Source organism: Siphateles boraxobius, unplaced genomic scaffold (assembly GCF_051911475.1).
Source record: "Siphateles boraxobius isolate OS27281-9 unplaced genomic scaffold, OSU_SipBor_1 26, whole genome shotgun sequence".
In the NCBI taxonomy this organism is placed as follows: Eukaryota; Metazoa; Chordata; class Actinopteri; order Cypriniformes; family Leuciscidae; genus Siphateles; species Siphateles boraxobius.
In genome coordinates, this window is record NW_027508876.1 from 16575538 (window position 1) to 16598577 (window position 23040).

The window sequence follows — 23040 nt, forward strand, 5'->3', positions numbered from 1 at the left end:
AAAAGATATACTAGTCAATAATAAACTTCAATGTGTCTAGTCAATCTGTATGGAATATAAATTTGTGATTGTAGTCGCATTATTTGTTGAAGTTATCGCGATAGTAGGATGAACCATTATTAAAATGCTTACATTTTAAAATTTGGTAGATATGTTTCTTTCTTTTTCTTTCATAAATTATTTTCTGAAGTGTTTTTTAATTTTATATAATTACTGACTCGATGACGCTCACAAAATTTACCCAAAAAAGCCGTTGATGCTATGACACCCTCCACTTGGTTTGGTCCGTCCCGCCCCAAGATTCTTCCAGAACTAGCCGGCAGATCCGCGCGTCGAGGTGCATGGCTAGAGGATAAAACTTCCTTAGATAAAATCATTTTAAAAAGCTGTGCATTCCTCTAGTGTGGAGATTAAAAATGTCCGCAATGGGGACCCTTGCGTTCGATGAATATGGAAGGCCTTTCCTCATCATAAAGGACCAGGAAAAGAAATCTCGCTTGACTGGCCTGGAAGCCCTGAAGGTACAAAAGCTAACGGGCTAGCGGACTCTCTAAGCTTTTTGTCGGTTCATTTAATCACATCTATAATCCAGAAAACTACAAACTGTTTCACGTTTTAAACTTATTGGTTGTAGTCTGGCGAGAATGAATTCCTTTATTGCGTATTCTATTGTCTAATGCGATCAATGATGTCCCTCATGTCTAGCAGCGGATGGTCCATGTGCTTCCTCTTAACTGCGTTGAGTCATGATGCGCAAACAGGGAGACATTAAGAAAATTTGTTTTTATCCTCGAGATAGCTGTAATTGTCCCTTGACTTTTATGCAAACTGCTTATTGTGCTTATTACTTTTTGAGAATCCGTTTAAGAGTATTGTTGTTTGTGACGCACCTTACTGTCTGTCAGAACAATATGAGATCATGCAGTATCAGAATGAATCCGTAATGTGCATATTATTCGTCCATTTCAGTCTCACATCATGGCAGCAAAAGCAGTTGCAGGAACCCTGAAAACATCACTGGGGCCAAATGGTAAGTCCACGGTTCTGCATGTAAGTTAGTCTTTATGGTCCATTGTTTGCTGTTTTCTTAATGCGGATTAATACTCTTTACAGGGCTTGACAAGATGATGGTGGATCGGGATGGTGAGGTGACCGTGACCAATGATGGTGCAACGATTCTCAGCATGATGGATGTCGAACATCAGATTGCCAAGCTCATGGTTGAACTCTCCAAGTCTCAAGATGATGAAATTGGAGATGGAACCACTGGTGTTGTTGGTGAGTTTGTGTTTCTTTCAGTCCTCCCCTGACTAAACATAACCACCTGAGCTATCTGCACATGGGTTGCAGAATTTGGCTTTTTAATGCTTGTCATTGATCAATCTTCACATATTTCCCACTGCATGTTTGTTTATTACATATTTTGGTACATTTACATGGGGCTCATCTAAAATGTCAAAAATTATTTGAATAAAATGGACAATAGAAAAAAAGTTTGACATTGTAACTATTGTCTCTGCTGCACACCCCAAGTCTATTCTTCCCTATTTGTGACGTATATCCGAGTGAAACGGCTTCTCGAACAAAAAAAAAACATGTTGGGTGGGATTTTGTCCATCACGAATTAATTGGATGGTTGTGGTTTGCTATTGCTGTGATGTCATGTGAGTGACAGGTTGCCCCATGCCAGTAAATGCATCAATAAAGAGAAGAGGTGTCACTGCAAGAGGGAGGGCAAGTTATTTTGATAAAAGATAATTAATAAATAAACAGTTAAATGTTCACAGATAAATGTACTGCAATCTTTGGTCAATTTTGATTTCATGATGATTTTAATACTTTTATTCTGCAAGGTTGCATTAAATTGATCAAAAGTGACAGTCAAAGACATTTATAAAATATATATATACAAGACATTGACAAAAGACTTCCATTTCAAATAAATGATGTTCTTTGAAACTTTATATTCATTAAAGAAATCTATTTTCAGTTGATAATAAGAAATGTTTCTTCTGCAGCAAACCAGCATATTAGAATGATCATGTGACTTGAGTAATGGCTTCTGAAAATTCAGCTTTGCCATCACAGAAATAAATTGCATCTTGAAAGATATGAAAATAGTAATTTTAAATTATGAATTATTTTTCACAATTGTAATGTTTATACTGCATTTATCAAATAAATGCAGCCTTGGTAAAAATAAGAGACGACTTTCAAAAACATTTGGGGGGGAAAAGTCCTACCGAACTTAGACTTTTGAATGATGTTTTTTTTTTAGATAAGCTAAAATTTGATATATAGCTTATAGCTAGACATACATTAAATCTTTAAATATGTAATATGTTGAAGTTTATCTCAAGAGTGCTATATTGTAGTATGTTTGAAGCATGTTTCTTGTTTCATCAGTGTAGCTTTATAGTCTAATGTGTGTGTTTGCCCCTGTAGTCTTGGCAGGAGCTCTTCTGGAACAAGCTGAACAGCTGTTAGACAGAGGCATTCACCCCATCAGGATCGCCGATGGTTATGACCAGGCCGCAAAGATTGCCATCGAGGAGCTTGACAAAATTGGTGATAGTTTCCCTGTGGATCCCAACAACACAGAGCCTCTTATTCAGACAGCCATGACCACGCTAGGGTCCAAAGTGTGAGTTTGTCTGTTACTAGTTGTTTGAAATTAACAGTTAATTACTGAGAATATTGTAAGGGATTATCATCAATGTATTCACTTTTTTTTTGGTTCGTAGGATCAACCGGTGCCACAGACAGATGGCAGAGATTGCTGTCAATGCCATCCTGACAGTTGCAGACATGGAGAGGAAGGATGTCGACTTTGAGCTCATCAAAGTGGAAGGGAAGGTCGGTGGTAAACTAGAGGACACTCAGCTCATTAAAGGTGTCGTTGTGGACAAAGAGTTCAGTCACCCTCAGATGCCCAAGGTTTGTGTTCACTGTTAATAATCATTCCTGGTTTGCATATGTATATGCATACGGTCTTCATTAATAAGTGTGTTTTATATATTCCTCCAGGTACTGAAAGACACAAAAATCGCCATCCTCACCTGCCCGTTTGAGCCACCCAAGCCCAAAACCAAGCATAAGCTTGACGTGACCTCAGTGGAGGACTATAAAGCTCTGCAGAAGTATGAGAAGGAGAAGTTTGCAGAAATGATTCGACAGGTCTGTAAATTGCTTGTTCTGTTTGCGTACTTTCTAAAGAGAAAGTAAAGAAACATTAAACATGTTTTAATTCAGTATATTTGTATTTAATATGTATATGAATATTTAATATTGTATTTCAGTGTATTTTTCTAAAGCTATAAAATAAAATTGAATAGCAGTTTTATTTTACATTGACAGATTAAAGTGCCTTAAAGACATCTTATCGGTTTCTTTGTTTTAAGATTTTTTTACATTTTTGTTACATAATTGTAAAAAAAAATGCAAACAATAGCAATAATGATTTTTTTTTCAATCTGTATGACAGCCCTCTTCAGTATAGAGTTATTCAGAGCTACAAATTCAATATTCTGGATGTATTACATCCTCAGATTGATTTTAATTATAAATGTATCACTGATCATACAATTGAATTAGTTTTTGGGGGTTTTTTGTTTTTTTTCTCCCTCTTCCAATATGTCTTCTAAAGGTCAAGGAGACTGGGGCTAATCTTGCTATTTGCCAGTGGGGATTTGATGACGAGGCCAATCACTTACTCCTGCAGAATGAGCTTCCTGCCGTCCGCTGGGTCGGTGGACCTGAGATTGAGGTTTGTAAAAACTACACTGCAATACACTACTGTTTAAAAGTTTGGGCTCAGTATGTTGGTACACTTAAAATGCATTAAAAACAGTAATATTCTGAAATATAACAATGTAAAATAACTTTGAACACATTTTTAAATGTTTTTTATTCCTGTGATGCAAAGCTGAATTTTCAGCATCATTACTCCAGTCTTCAGTGTCACATGATCCTTCAGAAATCATTCTAATATTCTGATTTGGTTCTCCAGTAACATTTCTTATTGGGGTAAAAACAATTGTGCTACTTAAAGTCAGCATGAAATCAAAATTGACCCTATCTACTTTGTTAGCACACATTACTAGTCTTGTGGTAAACAATTAATTTGTGCAAGTTAATCCAAAAAAACAATTTGTCGTCTTTAATAAAAATATGAAATTGTACTTCCCCTCTGGAATGGCTTTCCTTCTCTGACGAACCAGATCCAATGACAGCAAGACTGAATGGAACGCCTACTTTTTTAGATCCAATCTATTCCCAGCGGAAAAAAGGAGCCAGGCCCTTTTTTCTCATTCAATATTCCATTTCACTCTGACAATACATTACTGAAGTAAAGTTGGTCGCAACTTCCAGTTCACAGGAACTTTAATATTTTTGTAGACATTTGTAATTTTGTAGATTTTCTTTTTTATTATTAGTATTCATTAAGTATAAAGTTCAAAACAACAGCATTTATTTAAAACAAATCTTTTGTAACATCATAAATGTCTTTAGAGTCACTTCTGCTAAATAATAGTACAGTATTAGGTATTAAAAGTATACCTTTTAAAGAAAAACTTCCAGACCCCAGACTTCTGTATCTCACAACATTGTCTTCAGCTTTATTACTGATGGGTTACTAATGTCTGTTGAGCGTATGAACAAACTATGAGACTTTATACAAACATTTCCAGCTCATCGCCATTGCTACTGGAGGACGTATCGTACCCCGATTCAGCGAGCTGACCCCGGAGAAGTTGGGCGCTGCTGGGTTGGTGAAGGAAATTTGCTTTGGGACCACTAAAGACAAAATGCTGGTTATTGAAGAGTGCAAGAACTCCAGAGCTGTGACGATCTTCATCCGTGGAGGGAACAAAATGGTAAAGAGTTTTAAGTGATAAATTGGGATTTTGCCCCCTCAAGATATTAAATTAGTTTTCGTATCCTGGTTACAAATTTGCAATCTCCCTTGCCTATTCATCTGAATCATTTAGATTATCGAAGAGGCTAAGAGAGCTCTTCATGATGCTCTGTGCGTCATCCGTAACCTTGTAAAGGATAACCGCATTGTGTACGGTGGAGGTGCCTCAGAGATCGCCTGCGCTCTTGCGGTCAACCTGGCAGCTGATAAGGTACTTTTGGCGTCATCTGTACTTTACGTTCTGAGGTTTTTGTAAGCATATTTCTAAAACGCTCTGCTTGGATTCCAGTGCCCCTCTCTGGAACAGTACGCTATGAGAGCGTTCGCCGACGCTCTTGAGGTCATCCCTATGGCACTTGCCGAGAACAGTGGTTTGAACCCTATTCAGACGATGACAGAGGTCAGAGCTCGACAAGTCAAGGAAATCAACTCTGCACTTGGAATTGACTGCCTACATTTATCAACAAATGGTATGAACTTCTTTAATATACTTCTTAAAATATAATTCTTTACAGTACTCAACCGAATAGGCAAATTTAAGAAAAACAAAGTAAAGAATTATATTATTAGTAGTGCTTGTGCAAAAGTAAAAAAAAAAAAGTCATTTAGAAATGACTTATGTAAGATTTTGAATTAAGACTTTATTTGATGAAAAAATACAGTAGAAATGGTAATATTGTGAAATAATACAATTTAAAACAACTGTTTTCTATCCAGTTTTTAGTGTCACATGATCCTTCAGAAATAATTCTAATATGCTGATTTGATGATCAAGAAACATTTCTTATCAATATTGAAAACAGTTGTGCCACTTATTATTTTTGTGGAAATACATGATACAAAATCCGATACATTTTTCCCAGGATTCATTGATTCGAAAGTTTAAAAGAGCATTATGAATTTACTCTAAAAATCTTTACTGTCATTTTTGATCAATTTAATGTATCTTTGCTGAATAAAAGTATTTTCATTTTTAAAAATTTTACTGACCCCAAACTTTTGAACGGTAGTGTAGGTTTTTTTTAATATATGTAATTGGTTCAGTTGTAAACTGATACATAAAGTATATTTGACCTTAAATTTGACTTAAATCTTTACAGACATGAAGAAACAGCATGTGATCGAGACCCTCATTGGTAAGAAACAACAGATTTCTCTGGCCACTCAAGTAGTCAAGATGATTCTGAAGATTGATGATGTCAGGGGCCCCGGCGAGCCTGAAGACTAAGCGACGCGCTGCTGTGCTGAAATGAACGGTCCAAGCACTTTCTAAAGGAATGTGTCGAACCTGTACTGTTATTTATCATTTGATGCAGTTCAATGTAGTACCGAAGTGATCATTAAACATTTTTCAGATTTGTTTCTTGGTTGTCATTGACATTAGATTTTTGAATCTTGAGAAGAAAAAAAGTGCCGTATTAAAAATATACTTGCAGAACTGCAAAAGCTTTCAAATAATTTCAAGTTAATGTCATCAGATTTACTGCTTTTTATTATTAGACTTTGTGATTAGAAAATGTTTAACCTTCATCTCAGTCATTTTAACCTGTTGCAGTTTACATGTACTTCTTCAACCAGCTGATCATATCTTTCCTGGCTTCCTCGATGTAGGGTTTATCATCTGGGTTAATGTCTTCTCTCTTGCGATGGACAAACCCATGTGTCTGATTAGGGAAGATTTTCACTTGGAAGTCAGCAGTGCACTTTTCCTTCAGTCTTGTCTCTAGTGTGGTCACCTTGGTTAAAAGTTAGAGAACAATAAACATCATTAAATGATTGTTTGGACAAAGTTTATGGCCCTGAAATGGGTTAATTTATAAATCCAGTGAGTTCATAATACATTTACCCCCATTTATTGTTCCTCATTCTTAAGAGATGAAATGCAAATAAATCTGTATTGACTGAATACTCAAAGATAATTTTAAAAGGGAACTGTGATCTGATTATACTTAAATTGAGCTGTTTGGTGCAAATCGAATAAAGCTCGTTTTCCATGTCACATCCTGATTGAGGCAGCAATAAATCAGAACTATGATGGAATATAAATTTCTTCTTATTGTCAATGTTGAAAATTTCTTTAAGAATATATTAAAATGACCTCAGCTTACCTGATCAAGAGGTATGACTGCATCATTTTCTGCAAATATGAAGAGGGTTGGACTCTTGAGGTCAAACCTGTCTTCCCGCTCTCTAACGATACCTGGGTTAAATGAAAGTATATATATAGTTGCTAGGATTGCAGACAGCATATTGACATACTTTCTGTATCCTAGACTGTTCATATAGAGGGAACAATACATTACCATAGACTGAGACGCCAGCTTTAATTTCTTGATACTGAAGTGCAATGTAGTGTGTCGCAACACCACCCCAACAGAAACCCACAACACCTATATGCTTTGCACCACACTGCTCCTTCAGGTACCTCAATACAACATCCACTTCCCTGGGAAAACAAGATTGTTTAGTCTTTCCTTTGAAGGCATGGTCAAGTGCATCATATAAGAGCATTTAGTTCATTGAACTTGTACTTTTTGATGTCTGTAGGTTTTTTGTCGTCAAGCCACTGCTGAAATGTTGACCAGTCGTGAGATGGGCTCCACGCCTCTTTTCCAACAAAGAAATCTGGGCATATAGCACTGCAAATGCAAAATAATCAAGAACAGGGATATCTGAACAATTTTAATATTTATAACAGAAAACATTTACATGTATCCATTGGCTGAGAGCATGTCCGCCATGTATCTGGTGTTTGGAAGCTGCCATCCATAAATATCTTGAATTACAATAATGGCCTTTTCTGATGCTTGAGGCTTCACCACATAAGCTTTAATGTGCTCGATTTGAACTTCCTCTCCAAGACCTCCATATTCAATCGTATCCCCGATATCACAAGGACATGGTTTTGCTTCGTTTGCCATCTGTTCACAAAAGAAAAACAGGGTATGAACCTATTCAATCCCAAATTTCCAAGCAATGTATTTCATTCCTCGAAACTAACTGTTTGTCACAGTATGTTGGTTATTCTATTTCAAACAATAAAGTAATATTTTTAATCTAACATGCAATTGTGATGGAAAAAATAAAAATAAATGATAAACACAGAATATCGTCACATTTACTTGATTTAACTCTTTTTTTCTTTATACTGTGATCTATTAAGTGATAAACAATTGTGCATTATGTTTACTTTCCTGTGATTGTGATTTTTATGAGATGGAGCAATCTACAGGCTAGGCTACATTAATAATATGCCCAGATATTATCTAGCCTATACCAAATATGGTAACTGTATTTGTATTATTTCATGTTTATTTGTTTCCTTTTGTGGATCTTTGACAAAGATAAAATCTTACAGATGAGCAAACTGTAATTACCCAGCTAACCACCATGTCTGGTTCCCAGAACGTTAACGCACGTTTTTGGTTATACAATATATCCTAAAAAACTTTGCAACGTTCTGGCTAGTAATGTTTAGTATTTCCTTTGTTTTTGGTTCCAAAACCTCACAGAGAACATTTCTAGAGCGTTATTATTTAGTTCCCAAAAAAATGTCAAACGGGCATGCTTACGTTTGATGTAAACAACACGGAATTAAACAGTTTGCACTTTATTTTACAGTCGACAACTCCGTGCAAAATAAATCAACACATCTTTTTAGACTTTCAAAACAATTTGGCAACAAATGTTACGTTATAAAATAGGTGAATATAGTTTTGGAACTAAGGCTACCGAAATGCGCCGTGAATGAATGACGTGAATACAGCACTTTAAAACACAGGCCGCATTCAACGATGGTTTATGCTTTAGATTTTGAAATGCACTTACCGCACCGCTGAACCGAGAAACCTCGAATTTATTTATCTGTGAGGAAACGATTCATGAAAAGTTAAAATCTGATTCCTTATATCGATGAACACAGACTGCAGAATTCAGTGTTTGTCCCTTTAAGCAACGCCCACTATTTAGATAACGCGCTCGCGTCTTTGTACTTTGTTCATAATGAGTTAGCAAAATAATGTCAGTTGAAAGTATGGATGGGTATACTTTAAAGTGTTATATTATATTTATTGCGTATCGATTCGTGCACCGAGGACATAGTTCCGGGTCAATTCCTGTCCCCACAACAAACAGAAAGCATGTCCATCTAATAAGAAATTGTAACGGATTTTAATAAATTCTACCACAGGAAACCCATCTGGCCCTGTTGTTTTATAATTTGGTATTTTTATTAATGCATAGTTCTGATAAAGTTAAAGGTAACTCTAAATAGTCTGCTTGTTCTTTTGTTAAGCTTGGAAGATTTATTTTATCTAAAAATCTATATAGGCTAGATCTGTTAAATGGGTTATTTTTTAAGAATAAATCGCAATAAAATAGTTGAAAAATCTGTTTTATTTCCCCTTATGATTGTGCATTCTTCCCAGTGGAATCAATCATAGAGGTTATAATTGATTTTTCTCTTTGACCGGATTTGTTATTATATCTAAGCCGTTGCATCATAAGAATGTAGTGTTTAGATGCTGACTGCTTTTCTTTAGTTTTTCATGACTATTAATCTCACTTCAATTGCCCTGTGGTATGACAAATTAATTTCTAAAGTTCAAATATTTGATGTATTATCTCAGTTGCATGCATAACTACATTATAAGTGAAACAACGTCTATATTGTTAGCTTGCCACCAGAGGGCATACTGTAACCGTTTTTTGTGAAGTTTACCATTCATTCAGATTCATATATGGGGTAAGGGTAAACGACACAATAAGGGTAGATAACTTTTTAATAATCATATTATACTATTATATTTAATATAATACAATGGTTTAATAATAAAAATAAATAAAAATAAAAATACCTTATTGAAGCTATTAATTGACTGATTAAATTGTTTTTAAAACAGTGGTATAATATTTTTGTTTGTTACCATTGTTGCTGTTTTATGAATTGATTTGTGTTAAATCATTGTTTGACCCTTTGGATTTTGCAGACAAGCCAATAAAAGGCCTGAGATATACAGGTAGGCTATGTTATGGAAGCAAGTGCCTAAACAGAAGTTATATATTCGAAGTTATATAGGAATATCCTGAGAAATATTGAATAAAGTACTAATAATCAATAATATTAGTAGAGTGCAATAGTAAAGGCTTAGGCTATATTCCTTACGTTACGTGTGAACAAAGTGCACTCAAAAGGCACCGCTGGGATTCGAACCCAGGATCTCCTGTTTACTAGACAGGCGCTTTAACCATCTAAGCCACGGCGCCACGTGCGCGAGCAGCACAATCCAGGATTTTTTCGTAAACTGAAACCGATTGCTATGTAGCTTTCAGGATTTATTCTTTTTTTTTGTGCAACATTGTAGTTAATTACCAAATAAATCATATTTATCGTGTCTGTAATAGCCAAAAGAGCCGAAACATAACTTTTATCTCACCGATGTTTAATGTCCTGACACAACCAACGCAAATTGTCAAATTAATTTAGAAACTTTATCTTACGGCTTTTACAGTTCAGTTATCCTGTGCGGCCATTGTATTGCAAAAAAGTGTTGAATGCATCAAAGAAAAATAAAATTCAAATGTTTCAGATCAATTCACCGTCGAACGTGAAAAAACGATGGGTCTCAACCAAGTCCAACAAGATCCCAGGATTCAGTTCAATTGAGCTGAATAAAGTTTTTAGAATTTTATGGACGATTTCCTCCTACAAAAAAAAAACGAAATTGTAAAATGTAAAGTCACAATTACAAGACATTACGCTGCGACAGTGATATCTGACATTACAATGTTATTGTCACAATTGTGAGCTTAAGTTGCAATTATGAGAATTAATGTTGCAAGTACCCTTTTTTACTCTTGAGGCGAAAAGTATTGCAATGAAAAATAGGCCACACAAAAAAACACTTCTTGAGGACAAAACACTATTATTTAGAAAAAAGTCTCTTTCATTCTGGCAAAATGAATATTCTGGATTAAAATTATTCTAATTATGGAGAATTGCTGTTTATTGTTGGAAAGAAGAATATTGAACATGTGGCTTTATTCTACAAACCAAAAAAGCTTCAATATTAATCCAATCCAGTCACTGCAAAGCACTATGGTCCTAATTTATCTTTAAAGAGTAGACCTACTTAAAAAGTACAGTGAGACATCTGGCCACATGACCAAAAATACCACTGTCTGCCAAATGCATTAAGTCTCTTTTAACTATCCAAAGCGACTTATATTGAATTGAGAGTATACCTTTTTATCAGTTCATGTATTCCATGGGAATCGAACCCATGACCGTGGCATTGCAAGCACCATGCTTTTTGAGCTGCAGGCTCATTGCAGAGCTGCATTTTTCTCAATATAGCGCACAATTCTGTCAGACATGGCGACACACGAGCTGAAGAACCGGCTTAGGATTGCAGCACACACCCTGCCGATGGATCCTCTTACAGGGATAAACCCACAGGATAAGATGCTGATATCTAGAGAAGACAACGTCTTAAATACACGTTAAACTTAAACATCAGCACAGCAGGTGATTGAATTCAATTAGAAAACCCAGAGAGCTGAACAGTTTGAACATTTATTTCTGGAAATTAATTACAAAGTCTTCAAATACCAGTGAACCACCAGATTTTGGTAAACAAGTTAGCAATCTGATTATACTCCTCTCAAGAACAAGATACAGGGCTATGGATTATTATTATTATAGTGGAATAATTGTCTGTTATTCTACTGAAAAAAAATAACAAGACGAGGTTATAATCTACCGCTGTGTCTGATTATTACAGTATGACCCTTACAGACCACAGTTTGGCATCTATATGTACATGAAAATAGCATGAATTTTGGATGACAAATGTCACACGGCAAAGACGAAAGGTCAAAGTTAGTGTTTGAGGAAGTACAAACCAACCAGGAACTCTGAGGAAACACAGCATCACATATAGGGTCCATAATAGTAAATGACATATTGCCAAACACCATCAAGGTCTGGCTTAAAGGGAGAGTTCACCAAAAAAAGTTTCTGTCATCATTTACTCACATTTATGACGTTCCAAATCTTTATTTTCTGTAGAACACAAAATATTACGTTTTTGACCATGCAGTGGAAACCAATGGAGTCCAAAAACATGTTTTGTGTCCCACTGAATTTCATAGCACAGAAAAACAAAACCAGACATTTAAAAAAAAAAAATTATTAAGTAATTCAGATTTGGAATGACTAATAATTGATGAATAATCCCTTTTACTGCAACTGATATTAATACCTAATGAATGCCTAAACTCATAGAACTGCTATTAGTGTTTCTTTTGACATTAAACACAAGATGCATATGTGCTTTAGCCCTTTGCTGGTGAAACAAAATGTGAGACACACACACACACAAACATAGAAAGTAGTTCCTTACATTACATGAATTGGATCATGGCAAGGCTTTGCCATTTTAATAAATAAGTTAAAAATAAGCATCAGCACAACTAATAAAGGTCGGAGAAGTAGGAACTACGTGTCCCCTAATCTCTGCTGTCCCCTTTTCTCCCTGTGCAGTCAGCAGTGTAGGACCGGTGTTATTGTAGAGCAGTAATATATGCCCTTATTCGAGTGCAATGCTTGTCAATGTCATCGTCAAGATTACAATCATTACAGTCATTATCGTCAAGATCCACTACAACATCACTAGTATCAGCACAAATGCATTCTTAGATTAGTAAATGTGAAAGAAAAAAAGGGGACCGGGAAGTTTTTTAATTTCTTCATGAGTTCCTCTACTTCATTTAGTCTCCTTTGAATTTTTCTAACCACTCCTAGACATACCAGACTACTTGTCGTGGAATAAGCACACATAAAACATGACTTCCTGTGAACAGAATGAAGGCATATAAAAGAACGTCACAGAGAAGACAATGTGGTGAAACATGAAGAGTATTATGTGCTCTACAGGATGATTACAGTGCAATGAGTCAGACGTATGAGCAAAAAGGTCATCTGTATCGGATTTTTATGAGAACGCCAATGCTTAGAACAAATAACAAACCTTCCTTTCTACAATGAAAGCCTAAAAAGTTTTTTTTTCTTAAATAAGCACTGGCCTACAGTTTGAAAGCTTCAACAGTATTAGTATTATTTGTCACACCTGTAAACGTTTGTCTCCTAACTGTCTAGAAAGTACAAAGACTCAGCTGCAGCGTCTCACATGTTCCAGAACGTATTCTGGGAAGTGCAAACTACACACTTGCAGTCCGTCCAGTTTGCAAGGCATCCTAGGATACTCGTCCTCTTTCCATTTGTTCTCCTCAGGGTCGAATGTGAGGATAGAGTCACTGTAATGACCGTTGTAGCAAAGTCCCCCGAGCACCATGATCTGTTTGTCCAACACTGCCACTCCATGCCCACTGCGTCCTATAGGCATTGAAGCCAAAATAGTCCACTCGTCGGTGTCTGGGTCATAAACTTCTGTCGACGGGCAGCCCTGGGATTCGAAAGAGGCACGCAGTATCACACACACCCCTCCGAAGACGTACAGCTTCCCATTGTGGGAGATCATCTTATGGAAGCAGCGAGCGTAGTTCATTTTTGACTTGTTCTCCCAGCAGTTGGTGAGGATTGGCGTGCGCCGCGTACGATGATCGGACGCTCCTTCCCGTCCCGGGTCAAAGACGCACACTTGTTTTGAGGTGGAAGAGGAGGTGATGCCGCCAGTGATATACAGCTTCCCGTTGAGCACAGTGCCTTCGTGGCCGTACTTGTTTACAGGGTAAGGATCTACAAACTCCCACTTGTCCTCAACAATGTCATAACGCTCCGTAGAATAAAACGTCTCGTCGCGAGTGCGGCCTGCAACGGCATAAATATACTTCCCGATGACGCCGACTGCAAACTCCGATCTGGGAACGGACATGTCGGCCATGCGTAGCCAGGAGTTCTGTCTGGGATCGTAGCGGTAGACCTTAGAAGAAGCGTGGAACTCTCCGTCCGGGCCTAACTCTTCACCGCCCAACAGGAAAGCGAAGTTGTTGACGATGGCCAGGCAATCGGGGCGGAGCGGTACTTGGGGGCCTTCTAGTTCCCACCACACTTTGGGCCGGTGCAGGAGGAGGATCTTACTATTGACCATGCTGTGGCCAATCATTCCACGGAATACAGCAGTCTGGGGTCTCACGGATCTGATGCGGTTGGACTTGGTTTCTGCCAGCGGTTGTTCGTTCACCTGATGGAAGTAGCTGAGCGCCTGGTCTACTTCTAGTCTTAGTTGGCGGGAATAACGGTAGAACTCTGATGTCTTTACCTATGCAAGGATTAAAAAAAACACATAAGGGTCAATGACAGGAAACTTCCAACATACAAGTCATACATACACTACCGGTTAGGGATGCACGATATATCGGCCACCATATAGGCATCGGCCGATATATGTTCATTTTTAATGTTATCGGTCCGACAAGAAAATTTGACTGACATATTAAAGCAGATATATAATAAATTATTTCCTTCAGCTCAGACACTTCAGATGTGTACTGTTCGCTATGATGGTTTTAAATTGCTTGAAATATGATTGGAATCACTTCAAAAAAGGAAAATGCAGTTAAGTGGAACATGTGCTGTCATAAAGGCTCAGCTGTCATATTGGCTACATAATTTAAACAAAATAAGAATAATAATTTGGATTTAGATTTATCGGCCAATATATCGGTTATTGGCTTTCAAATATAACAAGTGATCGGTATCGGCCAATATTTTCATATCGGTTCATCCCTACTATCGTTCAAAAGTTTGGTGTCATTAAGATTTTTAAAAATGTTTTTGAAAGCTCTTTTGCGTACTAAAGCTGAATTTATGCAATCAAAAATACAATAAAAACAGTAATATTGTGACATATCAATATAAACTAAAATAATTGTTTTCTATTTGAATAGATTTTAAAATCTAATTTATTCCTGTGTGCAAAACTGTATTTTCAGAATCATTACTCCAGTCCTCAGTGTCACATGATCCTTCAGAAATCATTCTAATATGCTGATTTGGGAGTTCAAAAAACATTTCTTATTCTTATTATTAATCTTGCTCTGATTAAAATGTTTGTGGAAACCGTAATACTTTTATTCCAGGATTCTTTGATGAATAGAAACACACACACACACACACACACACACACACACACACACACACACACACACACACACACACACACATATATACATACATATATATATATTTTTATTTTTTACTGACCCCAAATTTGTGAACGGTAGTGTAAAATGATTTGCATCATGTTTATAATGCAATTTAATGCCATTTTTGTAAAGATTCAGATTATTTTATTTAATGCCATGTCAGCATTCAAAGCTATTTTCAATGCAAAAATTAAATGACAAAAATACAAATATAATTTAAACACAATAAAAACAAATACAAAAACAGCAAGTCATATTATACAAGATTCTTTAAATTAATGATAAAAAATCCAAAACCGTTTCAGGCATAATCTTATTAAATATGTCCTTAAGTGAAGTAACTTCATAAAAGAGCATTCTGCTTGGATTAAGTGCAGGACAATCTAATAAAATATGTTTCCATTTTTTGTAAAGAAAATGTAAAAATATACAAAAAAGTATTATGTATAAGCTTACTGTGCATTACAATTTAAAAAAGTTCTGTTCGTCAAACAAAAAGTCATACAGAATTAAACAAAACAGGAAATTATATCATAGAGCGGACCTCTGTAGATCTTCATAATATGTCTCTTAAAAAAACTGCAAAATTTACGACAAGTACATTTAGGTTGTAAAGTGTCATGTGGTATAGTGTCAAGTTCATTATATTCATGAATTAGATTTTCAAATGTATTTTTCCTTTTTCTTACTTTTCACTGACCCCTAAACACATAAAAAACAAGGAAGCATTGTTACCTTCTCAAAGATATTGGCAGGAGTCATGAGGCAAAAGCGCAGGTTCTGCACCACCGCATCCGTATGTCTCCATCGTCGCCGGTCATGTCTCAGCCAAGCCTGCACCGCCTCATACAGCTCAATTTCCGGAAATCGACTCAGCTGGTCACTATCCAGATAGGCCATCAACTTCTCCAAGCTCAAATAGGACAGGAAGTCCGGTCGCGCCATCAGGGGCACAAAGTTCTCCAGCAGAAACGCATCAAGCTGCTCCTGCACACCTTCCACGCCGACACTGAAGTCTTCCAGCAAGCGCATGACCTCAGCACAATTCTCTAAGCAGATCTTGGCCAGTAGGAAGGAGCAGCAGAACTCTACAGCCTCTGTGAGTTGCACGTACATGGCAGCCTGCAGGATCTCTTGCACCGTGATCATACTTAACTCTAATGAACCATAATACATGAAGCGAAGGACGTGACCAAACCCGGCTGCCGTCAACCCCTTCATGTGAATCTTATCCTGGTCACGTTCCCGCATATCAGCCGTGAACATGACCCGGAAATAGTCGCTTTGCGTCGCTAACAGAGCCTTGTGCGCCTGGAAGTGGTGCTCCTCGATGAGAAGAGTGACATCGAGCAGCAGTCGCTCCTCATACAAGGCTCGGAAGCCTGACGACACGCTGCCATCGTGCACTTGGGAAAGGTACACCTCCACCTCCCCCGCCATTAGGCACCTGCAGAGACACAAACAAGCTTATAAATGACACGTCAAGGCAAGTCGATATGTCCCAATTTAGCTGGTCGTCTCTGCAAGGTTGGGAGGACCATAACTGTGATGAAGAGACAGACATTTACCATTTTCTCTCAAGTATTTTATAGACATAAGTCTCGTCTCAGAGTTCAATATTAATCAACACAATGGTAAAGGCCTGTTAAAAGGATAGTTCACCCAAAATACATTTTCTGTTATCAATTACTGACCCCGTGGAACACAAAAGAAGATATTTCATTGTTTCGGACCACATTTCTTTACATAGACAAAAACAGAAGGAAAAAAGTCAAAGGTTTGGAATGACTGTGTTTTGGGGTCAATAACATATAAAAAGAAAAATAAATTAACACTTTTATTCAGCAAGCACACATTAAATTGATCAAAATTGACAGCAATGACATTTATAACATTGACAAAAGATTTCTATTTCAAGTGAATTCCATTGTTTTGTACATTTATCAAAGAATGCTCAAAAATGTGTTGTAATGTGTCAGTTTCCACAAAAATATTAAGCAGCACAACTTATTTTAACATTGATACTAATAAGAAATGTTTCTTGAGTACCAAATCAGCATATTAAAATGATTTCTGAAGGATCATGGGACACTGAAGACTGGAGTAATGACGCTGAAAATACAGCTTTGTCATTACAGGAATATTTAAAAAAATACAATAAAATAGAAAACAGTTATTTTATAGCTGCAGTCCGTAGCTTTTCTTCTTTGTCGCCATCTCTGTTCGAAATCTGCAATAGCAGTTATTTGCGGAATTATCAACTTTACGTGGGTTGTGCCTCGGCACGGCACAGCGCGGATGTTTTGAGGAGAATGTGTGGCTGTCAGTCACCGCGCCGGTGTGGATACTGTCATTCGGAATTACAGATTCTACTTTTTGGAAATATGATCAACATAAGAATTTTCACCGGAAAATGTCACATTCACTTTTGTTCTGACCAAATAAGGGAAAAAAGCATTGCAGTAAATCGCACGGATTAACGATCGCTTATCATATCACGTCAAACCGTGCAAATTATACTTTGTTCTCAAATTGTTAATGTTAACAACATCAGCATTGCGTGACTACATTTAATGTAGTCCTTCCGATATTTATCCTTGTTTTCGCATGGGCCCGGTTGCAGTCTCTTTTTTCTGTAGCCACTCCGAATTTTACAACGGATGAATCTCCAGTTGTCACTGGTGATTGTCGTTTGAACCTTTCTGGATCCGCCATCAAATTGATAAGTTTAATTATATCAAGTGCTGTGAGAAAAGGATATAAATCTCTACCTCCAACATCCTCACGCAATATAGCCTACTAGCCGAGACACCTTCTTTATGTGTACAGAAGTGACGTAATGACGCAAAGACATGCTCGAATTTCCCCCGGAAATCCACCGGTACCACTGTAATTAAAAACATTATTACAAGCTTGCCGTTTTGAATCAAGCTACGGCAAGCAGATAGTTTTGAACACTGGTTAGTTATGTACTTGCTCAAATTTATTTTGTATAATTATGAACCCAAAAAAGTTACGGACTGCAGCTTTAAATAACTGTTTTTATAGTAATTTTAATCAAATAAATGCAGGTGAGCATAAGAGATTTTCATTTTAAAAATCTTACCAACCCTAAACTTTTGAGCAGCTGCTTAAATCTTTAAACTATCTATTAAACTATCCATTTAATACAAGATAAAATTATGCAAATCTTTAATTAAGTGCTTGTTGAACTAAACAGCAATTCCTCAAGTTCTTCATCAGCCAAATCTTCAGAACTATTTGTAGTTTAGTGAATAATAGATGGTATAAAACCATGCCAGACTTTAATGAAGCCTCTGGAAGGACTTCAAGAACTTTCACACCTCAGCAGCACTTCAGTTTTTGCTGCTGAAAGCCAAACTCTCTCAAAGCTCCCCCACACACTCCCCCTCTACTGCACACAAACACACACAGCACACTCACCTCTGATTGGCCACGGGCATGTCACAGGGGGGTGTCCGAGCCAATCAGAGGACAGTACCTCTGTGTCCGTAGGAAATTAAATTCGGAAGATATTCACCTAAATGACAAACCGAACAAGCCCCAATCATTAAAATTACGAGAAAATCACCAACAGACTGAAATGCTAAAGATGCACCAACAACTGAACGTCCAACTGTGTGCAAACAGGAGACAATTACTTGAGGCATAAATGGAGGTAGAAGATGACAGAATACTTTTGACAAAATATCCCTGCTTTCACATTGAAAATGGACCATAATTGTGCAAAACAGAAGCCTTGTATAGTTTAATCATTATTATAATGATAAAAATGAGGTGAGAAACACTTAAAGACACTGTATCCTTAACTGGTAAGGTGGCTTGGAGAAAAGCAGAGGGTGATGACTTTGTAACTTACCTTTTAGAGGCCTCCTGGCCAACTGTCGGCTTCACAGCGATGAAGGGACGTTCACATTTCCTCTGCTTGTACTTGCCCTGCTCTAAAAAGAGATGACATCCAGATGATGGAAAATAGACAGATTATGAATGAAAGTTGATATTTTTTCATTACTGTGTTATTACTTATAAAACAGATAGTTCCAGTCCTTGATTGTGATTGGCTGAGCTGCGTTCGAAACCGATTTAAATGACTCTACAAACCACATTACAACAGTATTACTGCGCCACTGCTTGGCAAGATGGCCGTTCCGCTTCTGAAGAACTACATAGAATAATGTTTTATCAACAGCATTACATTTTTGTGTCTGTGTGTTTATTTTATGAAACCTTGTAAGTTATGTAGAATAACCAATTTATAAAAGTGAATTTACAGTGAATTTAGAGCAGCTCCGATACGTGCTCAACAACGCCCCCTTAATTATTTATAGAAAATAACTAAGTGTAAACTATGACTTGACATGGCTTATTGCTTTAATGTAACCATTGTTAATTAGTAATTATTACTAAATTGAGCAACATCTGATTATTATTCTTACCGCTGAGTAAGTGCCTATATGTAATGTGAGGGACTGATGTATTAGACAGTGTAAGTAACATTCACATGCAGTCAGTCGACAGATCAGACGAAAGAAAAATAATGTCCTATTCAAAACAAACTGCATCCATTTGGCCACAAAATTTGGAATTTCCCAGAATTTGTTCAAATATAATTTTAAAATTACTACCGTTCAAAAGTTTGAGCTAAATACGATTATTTTAATTATATTATTATAATATAAATTAATACTTTTATTCAGAAAAGACACAGAACAGATCAAAATTGATAATAAAGACATTTATAATGTGACAAAAAAGCTCTATTTCAAATAAATCATTTCTAATTAAAGAATTGTGAAAAATAGTTATCACGTTTCCACAAAAAGCAGCACTGTTTTCAAAACTGATAATTAAATAGTGATGCAAAGACAGGAATTATAATTTTTTTGACCAATATCGATTTGAACAAACAACTATTGGCTGATTGCGATAGCGATATTTGCCGCTTGCTCTCTTATCTGAACATTTGCCATTAAAATAGATTAGTGTTTCGATCATGTTTTAAATTAGCAAAGTTCAAAAAAGCATGCATTAATGTATACTAGCTAGTTTATTGCTGCATCAAATAATTTCTAATTTCAAGAAATTATTCAAATAATTTCTATTGAACATGGATTGGATGGATCTATTTAAAATTCAACAGACCAGCATAAATAAAACAGAAAAAAGATGCATATGAAATAAACTACTTTTCAGGTCTAACAATAGTTTACAGTTACAAAAATAAAGTAAATCAAATGTCAAATATATTCTTGTATAAATTAAACATGGGCCTACATTAATCCTTATTAAAGTTAAAAAAGTTATTTAGGCAAGAGTAGTGTTTTTTGTCTTTTGTTGTTTGATTAATATTAAAACAGAGACAGCAGCGCAGCAGGAATATTAAGCTGCTGTCACTTTAAGATCTGCACAGACTCATTCTGGTACACAAGCATTTTATTTCTCAATATTCATTTAAGACAACTGACAATGTTTACTAGGATGTTCACTAAAATGGCCATTTTAAAATAATTCTGTGTGAATTAGAAAAAGTGAAAGAACTCAATTCAGTATTTGCGCGCTGTCTAAAACGCTGCTTTCCGGGCGCGTGCTTTAGATTTCCGCTCATTAAACTTCTCACTCAGTGAGTAGAATCAAAGACTTTATATATAGAAAGACAGTGCATTTATATTACTATGAATGGGAAAAATTAAATAAATCTCGCCTTCTAAATAAATAGCCTGTTCACTAAATGATAAAGTCATCGTGTCACTGCAGCTGCCGTTAGACGCTCCAGTTGCTATAGAAACAGTCAGTGTACTGAGACACGCTTAAGCGCATTGGCTGGTCCAGCCTGAAAAATACGTGGGGTTTTTTTTAACGTTATTTTAACATAAGAGACCACATTCATGACACAATTGTTGTTAGATTTCATTGGTGATTTCAAATTTAATTATAAGCTTGAACAGCTTTGGAGAATTTCCCTATTCAAATAGATTGCATGACTGAAATAGCTGCCCAAGAGGAGTTTCAAAGATGGCCGCCGAGTGAAATGACTTGCCTTAAAAGGGACTTTGGTAGATTTGAGCTCTCCTTGGCATCTTCTTGCACTTGAATATTTAAATATTTAAGTTTAAAACACGTGCAAAGAACATACTTTTGTGAAGAAAAAACTGGCCTGATCGGGACAGTGACAGTTTCGTCAATCGTCGTTCACGTTGGCCCCGAAACTGTCCTTATTGTTGAGCCCTGCTGTATTTTGTACAGATTTCATTTTGTTTTAGCAAGTATTAAATTTTTTTACCAAGAGAAAAACGTTGGATTATGCAACAGACAATATGCAACTCAGTGCCTTCATGCAGTTAATTAATAGACCATCAGTTTGTTATATCAGCCTTTTCCATGCTATAGCCGATGGTTTTAAACTGATCAAAAAACGTCTGATTAATATTGACGGCCGATACATCGGAACATCTCTACAGTTATTAATAAGAAATTTTACTTGAGCACCAAATCAGCATATTAGAATGATTTCTGAAGGATCATGTGACACTGAAGATTGGAGTAATGATGCTGAAAATTTAGCAGTCACCACAGGAATAAATTACATTTTAGGATATACTAAAACAGAAAACAGTTAAAATATTTCCCAATAGTACAGTTTTTACTGTATTTTTTTTATCAAATATAGCCGAAAGGTAGCTATCAAACTCCAATGAGACATCTGTGTGTCATATGATACAACAATCAATCCCTTTTCCAGTAACCACTAGGATGCCTCTGGGTTTTAATTTAGGCCTACATTTATACAATACCAGCCCTGGGGTCTCAAACACGTATAATCACACTTACTTTTCTCTGACATTAATTGCTCTTTCAGGTGTAAAACAGATTGGAATGTTGTTAATAAGAAATAAGATACATTATTTAAGAGATTTAAGTATAACATTAGCTCTATGCCACTTTCAATTTTAAAAAGAAGCTCTCAAATGAAAAAAGGTTGGAGACACCTGATTTATACCGTTTTCATTTATAAATTTGTTTTTTATTAATTTACCTTGTTTTGACTGTCACTGTGGTAAACTTCTCAGTTTTTAGGGGGAAATGTGTCCTAGTAAATAATGAATGTTTACAGTCACCTTAACTTAATGACAAATGGGCCTGTTTTATCAGTGTTCAATCTTAAATTACATTCAACATGGTTTTATATCCTTTCAACTTCAATGACCTCGTGTTCAGATCCTCAGTAAACGAGATACAAAAACAACGCTTGGCTGATTCACAGAAAAGCATGTATTATGAATTCTGCATGACATGTTTTGATTTCAGTTGTTTTGATTCTAAAATAAGATTAAAAGTTATCTGAAAACGATTGGATACAAACACTAACGGTGTCTTGAAACCTTAATGATCTGTCAATCTAGTGATAGTCACTGAGTGGCTTTACATGCATATGATTCCCAAACATGCTGCCTATCTAGGGAGCTCACTGGGTCAATATCTGAGGCACAGCCAGTAATTACCGCTGACACGTCCCAACGAATGTCAGCCCACGACATATTAAACAATTCTGATGTTTTAAGATAAAACGACAAATTAATAAGCAGGAAAACGTTGCGTGTGTAAAATGAAACAATTCCAGCAGGGTTTTACCTCGGCGATGCGATTCCACGCAACCCCGCTTCGACCAGGGAGCCCGAGGTCCTTCGGACATGGAGTGCTCCTTTTAGACAAAGACCAGGGAAATTAAATATGAAATCTCATTATCGACTGAAATATGCTGTCCATTGGCGTCTTTAAGTGACAATAAACCAGTGTTATTTGGCCTGAATTGCTAAATGTTGTTTGTCTATAGCCTCCACTGCGTTCACAGACGCCATATTATTGTCTGCACTGACGTCATTTCCCGATCATTTGTCGGTCGGACGGAAATATTGGAGTTTGTGTCAATATTTTCT

General features: G+C 36.4%; 3 protein-coding genes and 1 non-coding gene across 5 annotated transcripts; 1 reads left to right on the plus strand and 3 right to left on the minus strand.

The window, feature by feature from the left end:
- Positions 1-105: 105 nt before the first annotated feature.
- On the plus strand, positions 106-6964 carry cct5 (chaperonin containing TCP1, subunit 5 (epsilon)). Its single transcript, XM_077244502.1, has 11 exons — positions 106-521; positions 970-1030; positions 1114-1278; positions 2446-2644; positions 2745-2937; positions 3028-3177; positions 3647-3766; positions 4692-4877; positions 4992-5129; positions 5208-5388; positions 6019-6964. Exons 1-11 carry the CDS (start codon positions 417-419, stop codon positions 6144-6146), a joined length of 1626 nt encoding a protein of 541 aa, XP_077100617.1. The 5' UTR covers positions 106-416; the 3' UTR covers positions 6147-6964.
- On the minus strand, positions 5540-8976 carry cmbl (carboxymethylenebutenolidase homolog (Pseudomonas)). The gene is made up of 6 exons (XM_077244506.1): positions 8747-8976; positions 7628-7839; positions 7450-7557; positions 7222-7364; positions 7027-7118; positions 5540-6654 (listed from the first exon to the last, which is right to left on the minus strand). Exons 2-6 carry the CDS (start codon positions 7837-7839, stop codon positions 6475-6477), a joined length of 735 nt encoding a protein of 244 aa, XP_077100621.1. The 5' UTR covers positions 8747-8976; the 3' UTR covers positions 5540-6474.
- A 1133-nt stretch (positions 8977-10109) lies between these two features.
- Positions 10110-10183, minus strand: trnat-agu (transfer RNA threonine (anticodon AGU)). Its single transcript has one exon. It is a non-coding gene; the product is annotated as a tRNA-Thr (tRNA).
- Positions 10184-11476: 1293 nt separating this feature from the next.
- klhl15 (kelch-like family member 15) lies at positions 11477-23038 on the minus strand. 2 transcript variants are annotated; one of them, XM_077244501.1, is made up of 5 exons: positions 22736-22989; positions 18966-19047; positions 18530-18626; positions 15821-16532; positions 11477-14199 (listed from the first exon to the last, which is right to left on the minus strand). In XM_077244501.1, the coding sequence occupies exons 3-5, from the start codon at positions 18547-18549 to the stop codon at positions 13090-13092; spliced, it is 1842 nt and encodes a 613-aa protein (XP_077100616.1). In that variant the 5' UTR covers positions 18550-18626; positions 18966-19047; positions 22736-22989; the 3' UTR covers positions 11477-13089. The 2 variants fall into 2 exon arrangements, with proteins under 2 accessions (XP_077100616.1, XP_077100615.1); XM_077244500.1 differs by lacking the exon at positions 18530-18626 and having other exon boundaries at positions 22736-23038.
- Between the last annotated feature and the right edge of the window lie 2 nt (positions 23039-23040).

What these genes read in the sequence shown, in the direction of transcription:
- cct5 (XM_077244502.1), top strand. Translation starts at nt 417, where the DNA reads ATGTCCGCAATGGGGACCCTTGCGTTCGATGAATATGGAAGGCCTTTC. An exon ending in AACATCACTGGGGCCAAATG is followed by an intron (nt 1,031 to 1,113) that starts GTAAGTCCACGG and finishes TACTCTTTACAG; the next exon opens with GGCTTGACAAGATGATGGTG. An exon ending in GTCACCCTCAGATGCCCAAG is followed by an intron (nt 2,938 to 3,027) that starts GTTTGTGTTCAC and finishes ATATTCCTCCAG; the next exon opens with GTACTGAAAGACACAAAAAT.
- cmbl (XM_077244506.1), bottom strand. Translation starts at nt 7,839, where the DNA reads ATGGCAAACGAAGCAAAACCATGTCCTTGTGATATCGGGGATACGATT. An exon ending in AAACCTACAGACATCAAAAA is followed by an intron (nt 7,365 to 7,449) that starts GTACAAGTTCAA and finishes TTGTTTTCCCAG; the next exon opens with GGAAGTGGATGTTGTATTGA. An exon ending in CAGTCATACCTCTTGATCAG is followed by an intron (nt 6,655 to 7,026) that starts GTAAGCTGAGGT and finishes CTTTTAACCAAG; the next exon opens with GTGACCACACTAGAGACAAG.
- klhl15 (XM_077244500.1), bottom strand. Translation starts at nt 22,796, where the DNA reads ATGTCCGAAGGACCTCGGGCTCCCTGGTCGAAGCGGGGTTGCGTGGAA. An exon ending in GGCCAGGAGGCCTCTAAAAG is followed by an intron (nt 16,533 to 18,965) that starts GTAAGTTACAAA and finishes GTGTCTCTGCAG; the next exon opens with GTGCCTAATGGCGGGGGAGG. An exon ending in CTGCCAATATCTTTGAGAAG is followed by an intron (nt 14,200 to 15,820) that starts GTAACAATGCTT and finishes ATCCTTGCATAG; the next exon opens with GTAAAGACATCAGAGTTCTA.